This window comes from Orbicella faveolata, unplaced genomic scaffold (genome assembly GCF_042242905.1).
Source record: "Orbicella faveolata isolate gen_17 unplaced genomic scaffold, um_ofav_v1 contig_24, whole genome shotgun sequence".
NCBI lineage: Eukaryota > Metazoa > Cnidaria > Anthozoa > Scleractinia > Merulinidae > Orbicella > Orbicella faveolata.
Window position 1 is genome coordinate 9,004,865 of NW_028301552.1, and position 10,136 is coordinate 9,015,000.

A 10,136-nucleotide genomic window follows, 5' to 3' on the forward strand; every position below is an offset into this window, starting at 1 on the left:
ATCGCAAAGTTTGTATTTTTATAATTCAATTCTTCACGTTGAAGACTTTTCTCTTAATGCTTTTCATTTTTGTTAAGGTCAGGGATGCTCGTCGTGTCCCTAAGGGTTGTAAAACGCGGATTTTAGTCTCACTTAGGGTGTTTAGAACGAAACGCCACCAATTTAGCCATTAGTTTTAGCCCTCAGGGTATCTCGGGTTGCACTTGAAGAAATAATAAGGAAAAAACTGTCGGACCGTTCTGAAGGCTAGTGGTATTGTTTACAGGTCAAATAGAAATTGGTCTCGTTTTGGGATTTAATTCAAATATTCCGACCAGCATCCCCGGCTTTTTCATAAGGTGTTCCCCTCCGCTCTCCTTCGCTTCCCCCTCCCCTCCGCCTTCGTCCCCCCAACTTTTGTTTTTTTTTTTCAGGGAGCTACCCTCATCCCCCGGAAATAACGCACGTTTTAGGGCGGCAGAACGTGTAAGATAAAAACTCAACTCCATTTAATCATGTGCACGCCGTTTGGTTAAATGACCTCGGAAATTTATGGTAGACGTGACGTGAATAGCACGAGACTCTAGCAACATCCGGTACAACTACAAACACTGTAATTTGACCCAAAATGTCAAAAACATTTACAATTCACGACTTTCTCGTGATTCACCAGCCTCATCAGGTATGTGTTAGTTATCGATTTCTCGAATATTTAGCTCACCATTAGCAAACAGATTAGATGAACCGAGCCAAGGAACGTCGACCAAAACAGCCATCATGGAATCGGCGGAGAGAGGACAATGCCAATCCAACGTGACCGAGTTAGAAGCTACCAGCAGTTCACCGTTAATTCCTATTGCTTCTCTTCCAACGCCTTATGAAAGGCGAAATACATTCAGGATTGGACCATGGGAATTCAGCCTCCTCTGGACAAACGCCCTGTTTGTTCTAGTCGTGTTGGGCAGCTCATTTGGCCAAACCATCTTGTTACCTCTATGGATCGATTCGATAAAGGACGAAATAAGCTCTGCGGCATTTGTCGACAGATATTTTATGTTGTCATTTGCAAGTCTGTCGTTTGTCGTGATATTCGGACTGGCGATTTTGTTGATTCGTATATTTTCTCCCAAAGATCTCGGCGAGACGGAAAGGAATTTTCCACACTTGTTGTTATTTTTGGTAGGCCTCTGTGGTGCTTTGAACGGTGTGCTGGCGATTTTTGCAAGTAACAGAGAGAAAACGCCGCGATCACTAGAAGCAATTCTTGGAACTTGCAAGATTCCTTTAATTATTTTATTCAGGTGGGTTTTTCTATTTTTTTTTTAAATTTATTTATTTATTTTTCTCATGTCATCACTCGCCGTGTCACGCGATGCATGGCGTGATAGTCACGCGATCGTAACAAGCCAAAACTCTACTGTTGTTCTCTGCTCAAGTTGTATTTTGTGTGTGGCCGCATGCATGCTGGAAGCTAGTTTTTAACCCTGGAGAAAATTCATGTCAACACTAAAATTTCATACTCTTGGGGCAGGTTTATATATCCACAACGTGTAAATATACAACGAATAGCTTCCTCCTAGGAAATATGCTCGGACAGTTGTCCGTGGACATTTAAGATATCTTTCCGAGAAGTGAACAGTTTTCCGAGAGCGAACTGTGAGCTTCGAGGAACAGATAGTGTCCAAGGACAAATATACGAGCATATTTTTAAAGTCAAATTATTTGAGTGTCGAAAAGTAATTGGTTTTGCCACAGGGTTAGCAATAACGTAATCATTCACTTTCATTTACTATAAATATACCTTTTTTTACCTGTGTTCCTGTGTCTTTTTGATCCGTTTAGAAGAGATTTGAATAGAAGCGAAGGCGGTTTACACTTCAAATATCATCTTGTCTGCAGATTTCAGATTTCAGATTTCAGATTTCAGATTTCAGATTTTATTAATTGACACTATTTACAGACATATTTCACTATCGCACACTATTACAAAAAATTCATTAATTAAAAATAAGGAAAATATAATAATAATAAAACCAAAACAAAATGTGCTCAGTGACCAACGAAGCATATGCTATCGTGTTGGTCACTGACACGTTCAAAAATAAAAGACAAGGCACATCAATTAATAGAAACAATGCAATAAAGGAAGTAAAATGTGAATAACAAAAGTATTCGAAATAAACAAGTTAAATGAATAAATCATAATGCAGAAGAGTAATATTGAGTATTTAAAAGGTATAGTTTATATTGCTTATAAAAGGAAGTGTAAGGCAGTTTTTTTTTTTTTTGCCGCTTTGTAAATACGACGCTCCGATTACGTCTCGAGTTTTCATGTGATCGTCAAGAGTGCGTTTGAGTTTTGGTAGGTTTGGTATGATAAAAAAAGCAAAACTTTTAGGAAGAGCATTTTGTGCCTGAGCTGTTAGGCGCGAAGCACGTGCATACGAGAGGATTTGTTCTCGTTTATACATGTATTACGTATTATTATATGGCTGTGTCTCACAAAGACTGGGAACTACCGAATTCACGAATTTGATTGGCTGAAATCGCTATTGACCGCGGTCTAGATTTTCCCATCTAGACCGGCATCTAGACCTGTTTCATTTTGCGTTGAAAAAGTAGCAAACTGAAATACAAAAATGTTCACCATTTTCTTTTATTTTCTTCTCAATCATTTATGGAAGTGCCAAAAAAAGCCTGATGACTAAACAAAAGTAAAGAGGACGAGGAAATTTCGGCAGGTTTAAGTTAAGCTCATCACCGTTCGCAAGCAAAATGTTAGCAAACCAGTTACATTAAACGAATTAAAGTTTTCTTCTTTGCCATATAATAAACATCTTATTAACCGAGCTAAGTCGGTCTGTATGGGAGAATCTTGACCTCGGTCGTGTGTACAGACCTCACTGCGTTCGGTCTTTACTCACGACCTCGGTCAAGATTCTCCCATACAGACCTCTAGCTCGGTTAATAAGAGCTAAATATTAGTTACAACCGGTCAGTATAAAACACGGACTGCAGTTGGTAGGTCGCATTTAGTCCGCAGTCCGCGTTTTATACCTGAGCCCATGTTTTATACCCAGTCCGTAATTCTTAGTCTGTGTTTTATACCCAGTCCGTAGTCTGCAGTTCGCGGTCTACAGTCCGCAGTCTACAGTCCGCAGTCTGCCGTCCGCAGTCTGCCGTCCGCAGTCCGCACTCCACAATTCCACAATTCCACAATCCGCAGTCCGCAGTCAATTTTTTATACTGACCGTGTAAATCGACACAAACGATGTCTGTTCCGTCGGTATTGGAGTCGACGTGCCTTTATTACCAAAATCAGGACAATTATTCTGTTTACGAACACGACTTTGAATTGCCTTTGCTTTGGGGGAACAGCCACAGGGCATTTTCACTTCCGAAACAATGAAAGGGAGGACATGTTGGTATACCAAAGCAATCCTGTGGGAGTTGAACTCTTTTCCTATGTAAACACTTTCGTTGGGTTTATGTTACATATTTTGCGCACAGAAATCTAGGCCAGCGAAGTGAAACTACACATTTCCTCCTTTGATTTATTCAGCATGCAGAAAGCAGCGTTGGTTTCGGTCGAAGAGACGAGGGTACACAAAACGCTGCCAAACTACAGCTTTCTGATCGTACGAAAAGTTGTACACATTTCGTGAAGACATGTCTGCAAGGTTTTTAAATGCCATTAATACTGACTTCGAACAACTTATCTGCTACGGTCCACAATAGGCTGCCTCGACACTCGAAAGTCCGCAATACTGTACAACACTCGAAAGAAACATAGAGAGGACGTCATTCGCCCCTGAAGAATTTTTTTTGGGGGGGTCGAATTTTTCTGCATTGCCCGATTAGAAGTGCTTTCTCTCGAACGCAATTCACTCTCATCGGGGGAGAGATTCTCAGGTTTTATAACGGCAGCGCATGAGAAGTTAATAGTTAATGAAGATAATGATAAGAAGCGTCATATTTACAAAGAGGTAGGCAAGATGATATTTGAAATGTAAACCGCGATCGCTACTAGTCAAATCCCTTCTAAACGGCTCAAAAAGGCTCAGGAACACAGGTAAACAACGAATGTAAATGAATGTAAATGATTATGTTATTGCTGATACAGTGGTCGTGTCCCCTGTGGTTTTTCATTACTACGCTACACGATTGGCTAAAAAAACTCGCGCCATTTTTCTATCCAATCAGAAATAAGATCAAATATAAATTGTGCATCATTCGCACTGCACACGTTCTCCCGCACTTCCCGTCAACTCCATGTATTTACTTCAAGTTTTGATTGGTTCATTGGACTGTCCGTGCATAATCTCGTACTCAGATCTCACAATATAGGGGACTCCATTGTGATTACAGCTAGTGGTTTTGATTTTACGATACTCGAGTGAAAACTGTTCTTTCGGCTCCCTCAAATAACTCGTGTAATAAGCAATTGATATTGTTTCATCGTTGTTTATCTATACTGTCGAGGCCTCGTAAGGGACCACGTTTAGAATTCGAAAACTGACCAGATCGCAAGTGTAAGAGAGTGCATGCGATGGCTCTTAAAACGTGCTCAGGCTAAATATGCAATGACAGCGTTCAATTTCAAATGAAAATACGAAAGCTTAGCCGTCGTCGTTCGCGTTCCTCAGACTACGCTGAACTTGGTCATTTCACGTTGTTTGTTTGCAGAGGACGGCAAAAAAATGTACAAAGATTTATAACACACGTACAGAGCTATTGTTCTGCTCATTAAACCTTCTGTTCTCGTTCGCGTTGCCGCCGTCGTCGTCGTAGTTTGCTTAATCTCCCTATTGTCTTTAAAAAACTGCAAAAGGCAGAGTCCACACTGCGCTGGAGAAATTTGAAAACGCAGCTATTTTTGCGGTTGGGCCTTCCTTCTACACTAATCCGTCACGAATACGGAGCTTTTCGAAAACGCTCTTCAAACTGGAGGAATTTGAAAACGCCAGCTTCTGATTTTAGTGTGGACAGAGAACATTTTGAAAACAGACTGATCTTTTCGAAAACGAAGTAGTCACGATTATAATTTGATTTCCCTGACTGAGTTTTCCTCAAACACAAATCGAAAATGACCGGTGATTTTTGCGTTTTTAAATTCATCCGATGTGGTGTGGAGGGAACTTAAAAAGAGATTAAGGTTATTTGCATTTGAAAAGACTCCCCGCATCAGCCTCGGTTGCATGCTAGTTCCAGTCTTATACCGAGAATACGTATAATGCCTACTGTGATTATAACCACTGTTGATCTTGCTGAAGAGTTTGGACTGTGCCTCTTCGTCAGAGCAGAGCACCCGAGATAAAAAACATGATATTGATCAATTTGTTTTGTTTCTAGACGGTTTATTTTAAGAAAGACGCCCAACATTAGGAAACTATTGTGTGCCGTGGTTGTGACGCTTTCTCCTGTCGTGTACCTCATTCCAAACGTTCATGGTGTGGTGAACCTATTGTGGCCCGTGATAATGACGATACGTTTTGTAAGTATTTATTGCCAACATGATGACCACAAGTCACTACCACGAGAGTTAAAACGTTGACAGCGGTTTGGGCTATTGCGCTGATGTTTTTATAGGCATCCGGTTTCAATTCGAGACATCATTGGTTCGCGGCCATTTCAGGACTGGAGTAGACATGTACCCAGACTCAATCATTTGTGACAGGGCGTTTTAACGTTTCGTTTTATTAGCATCAGAGCAAATGGTCACGCTTTCTCGATATAAACGATTTACGAAGCAACTAGTCTCCTCAAGAAGATCCAGGCGAGACCGGTAAATCAATAACCTGTGTCAGACCAGTCTTATAATTAGTCACCTAGTTCAGACCGATGTTAAACGCATTATGAAGGGCTTTTATTGATGGTCTTATATATATTGATAATGATGAAAAAGTAGCTTCTTTGGAAAATACACCGAATTGAAGACTAGAGCGCAAAAACCGTGCCCTATTTGAGAACAAAAATGGCCAAAATCGATACCCTATTTGTGACCAAAACGACAACAAAACCATAACCCGTTTGGGGCCGCAAATAGCCCATATACGGAAGTAACCCCCCCCCCCCCCCCTCCCCGCTACCGGTCCTCAGATGGCCAGCATTTGTGATCATTTCTAACTTGCCACTGTATTTCCAAAACCAGGTTCCGGCAGCCTTAGCGTCAGTGCTCTCGGAAAAAGGTGTGAAAATGCGAAATGAAATGTCAAGAAGAGGAATCAATTTGGTTTACTTCATGTTCTGGATTTCCACATATCAACTACTTTGTGTTGCTTTGATGTTCTGGGTAAATATTCTGCCAGGGAGTGGAAATGCCTCCATAGTTGATTTGGAAACAAAGTAAGTTGTCGTAATTGTTATTCGTATGACCTATCCCTTCCCCCCTCCCCTCCACCCCCATCCCCGGCCAGTTGGAAAGATAACTGATCGATTTAGCCCAAAGGAGATAAACTTGGAGGAGAAACGATTCGTATCGTAATTTTTGACAGCGAGCTTTTTTTATCATCGTAATTTTTATTTCTGGCAAAACAAAATAATTAACGATTATTGGACGCAGTTGACCAAAATATCGTGATTTGTCAGTGGCGAGCAGATCAATTATTTGCCGAAGTCGAAAGCTGAGGCAAATAACTAATCTGCGAGACACAGTCAAATCACGATATTTTGCGATAACCGTCTTCAATAATTGTTTTATCATTCGCTTATCAAGTCAAGCTGTTTTCATACTTAAAGTACTCTTCGACAGCTGAGGAAAGTGATCTAAAGTTTTAACTTCATATAGCCAGTAAACGTTTTTTTTTTTATAAATTTTTAAGCTGCCCAGTTTTTCACTCGAGAGCGCGGCACGATGTATCAATATTCTAACATGGCTCCGAGACTTTCGGATCAAAAGGTGTATTTCTTTTAAGTTTCTTTTGTCTCTCAATTCTCAAAAGAGACTTGAATACAAAGAAAACAACACCAAATATAGATCTTTGTTCTGAAAGCCTCGGAGCCATGTCAGGATATTGATATATTGAACGTGGCCTGTTGACAAGTTCACATAAGCAGAATATTAATAATATTTATTAAATCCATTTTGAAATCACTGGTTATCCTTGGAATCTGATTGGCTCTCAATGGTGCGATTTATTCACGAATCGCACTATTTTTTGCTCTAAATCGCATCTTTTTCTCAGCCATTGAGAATGGGACAGTAAAATAAAACAACAAATCAGATTTCAATATTAGTTTAAAGTAAACAATAAAATTTCAGGAAAATGAAAGGCAAAAAGCCATTGTGTGGAGAATTTAGCAACTAGTATTGCCAAAACTTTGTTGTTATTGTGGGTTTTTTTCCCAAAAAACTTGACGAATGTAATTAATTACAGTTTCTAAATGACGATTATCAGCTCCTTCAGGCTGAACACCTACTTTAATGGAAGTTTCCAACTTTCAGTGTCCATTTTGCCGAATATTTTGGCGATTTTTCTTCAACATCTGCTCAAAATCCGTATGATACCGAGTCCAGTAAAACATAAACAAACGAAAACCACACAACAACAAATTCAGGGCCATCTCAAGAAGGTAGATGTTTCCAGGTTTCTGGTAGTTTCAAATGAAGCAACAAAAGAGCTCAACTCTGTCGCTGTGAATAAACATAGTCAAAATACACCCCGCTCCACAAAACAGTGAATGAATGAACGTCTTACGAAGCTGGTGTTAGTCCCGCCATCTTGGAAATATCTTGAAACAAATGGCGCCGCAAGAACTTGACAAGGTCCTGAGTATTGAGTCCTTCGCCGAGGTCACAAAAAGAAACGGAGATGATAACGAGCTGGACTCCCTTAAAATCATGCCATTACACGGTATGAAAGAAAAAAAACCTACCATCCACTGGGCATCGTGCACTCGAGGGAGTTTCACAACTCAAAAGAAATCCATCGCAGAATTACGCAGGATGCACCGTCAAATTCCTTCTCCAAAGACAATGAAAAGTCTCAGCCTCAACCACAGAAGAAAGAAAGACCTTCCATCATTGATTCAGGCGACGAGAATTGAACTTTTATACCTGAAGCAGACTATTTTCGTTCTGACTTCAAAACCGCTTGTTTCTTTGTCATGCTCGGATGAGTTTTCGTCACATGACATCGTTTTGCATACTAAATGAGACGTAAAGGCGTTTCCGGTTCCGCTTTTTTTTTTAACAAACCGGCAACTGGAACAATACACCAAAAGTCTAAAAATTAAGGCGATAAAATTGTGCGATTTCAAAATGGATCTAATAAAGTGGCAATTGAACTTCATGTCGTGCAATTTTGGTCTGAAATCGTACTTGTGATTTCAAATCGAACTCGCGCTATATGGGGCGCCGTTTGTAAATTTATTATTTAGACCGAATTTATGCCATTTTCCCCTTATTTATAAATAATTGGAAACGCCACAAAATTTGTTTATAAATAAGACACAAGAACTTGTCCGTTGATATGTAAATAATTATTTTAGGTACGTTCTGATTTATAAATAATCTTTTACCATAGAGTTATTATATATAAATAATAAACTAAACAACTTCAATTATTTATAAATCAGGTCATCTCTAAAATAGTTATTTACATATCATAAAGTTTGTAAATCCCATTATTTATAAATAAATTACTTCGCCGGGGGTGTAAATTCATTATTTAGAAATAATAAATTTCACCTCACCGAGTGTAAATTTATTATTTATAAATAATGAACTTCACTGAGTGTGTAAATTTATTATTTATAAATAATGAACTTCACTGAGTGTGTAAATTCATTATTTAGAAATAATGAATTTCTCCTCGCCGAGTGTAAATTTATTGTTTATAAATAATGAACTTCATCGAGTGTGTAAATTCATTATTTAGAAATAATGAAGTTTCATTTCGCCGACTGTAAATTTATTATTTAGAAATAATGAATTTAACCGTGTGTGTAAATTCATTATTTAGAAATTCATTATTTAGAAATAATGAAGTTTCATTTCGCCGACTGTAAATTTATTATTTAGAAATAATGAATTTAACCGTGTGTGTAAATTCATTATTTAGAAATTCATTATTTAGAAATAATGAAGTTTCATTTCGCCGACTGTAAATTTATTATTTAGAAATAATGAATTTAACCGTGTGTGTAAATTCATTATTTAGAAATTCATTATTTAGAAATAATGAAGTTTCATCTCGCCGAATGTAAATTTATTACTTAGCTCTTATTAACCGAGCTGGAGGTCTGTATGGGAGAATCTTGACCGAGGTCGTGAGTACAGACCGAACGCAGTGAGGTCTGTACACACGACCGAGGTCAAGATTCTCCCATACAGACCGACTAAGATGTTTATTATATGGCAAAGAAGAAAACTTTAATTCGTTTAATGTAACTGGTTTGCCGACAGTTTGCTTGCGAACGGCGATGAGCTTAACTTAAACCTGCCGAAATTTGCTCGTTCTCTTTACTTGTTTGTTTTGTCATCAGGCTTTTTGGCAGTGCCATAAATGATTGAGAAGAAAATAAAAGAAAATGGTGAACATTTTTGTATTTTAGTTTGCTACTTTGTCAACGCAAAATGAAACCGGTCTAGTTAGATGCCGGTCTAGATGGGAAAATCTAGACCGCGGTCAATATCGATTTCAGCCAATAATATTCGTGAATTCGGTAGTTCCTAGTGTTTGTGAGACGCAGCCATATAATAATTAGAAATAATGAACTTCACTGAGTATGTAAATTCATTATTTAGAAATAATAAAAGTATGAATGACTGACCCAGCGTCTCTTGCCCGATCGATTTCGGAGGCTTTTTCTCGCGCTATAAGTGAGACAGTTAATGCTGCCCTTGCTCAGGTACGTATGCAGCCTGAAATTCAGCAGTGGCGGATCTAGGGGAGGCCCCCCCCCCCCCCCCCCCCTATTTTGGTTAATTGAGTTTAAGCGAGAATCACGCTTCAAATATCTATTATGTAGTTCTTATTCACTCAACAATTCGGCAGCTCACACTGCAATAGGAACAACGACAACGACAACGACAACAACTACTCAAAGGCCGAGGTAACAGGTAAATTTTAAGCCAAGAAATTGCTGCATGAAGAAAATGCAGAACTTTTAAAATCGGGAAATCGAATAATGTCTTTAGATGTTTAGATAATTCT

General features: G+C 38.9%; 1 protein-coding gene across 1 annotated transcript in view; it reads left to right on the forward strand.

The window, feature by feature from the left end:
• Positions 1-395: 395 nt before the first annotated feature.
• The window catches only part of LOC110052684 (crt homolog 1-like), a 14,311-nt gene continuing 4,570 nt past the window's right edge, over positions 396-10,136 (forward strand). The window contains exons 1-3 of the mRNA XM_020758833.2: positions 396-1,280; positions 5,332-5,473; positions 6,131-6,324. Of these exons, the coding sequence (XP_020614492.2) occupies positions 757-1,280; positions 5,332-5,473; positions 6,131-6,324 (860 nt within the window). The 5' untranslated portion in view covers positions 396-756. The remainder of the gene's footprint in view (positions 1,281-5,331; positions 5,474-6,130; positions 6,325-10,136) is intronic.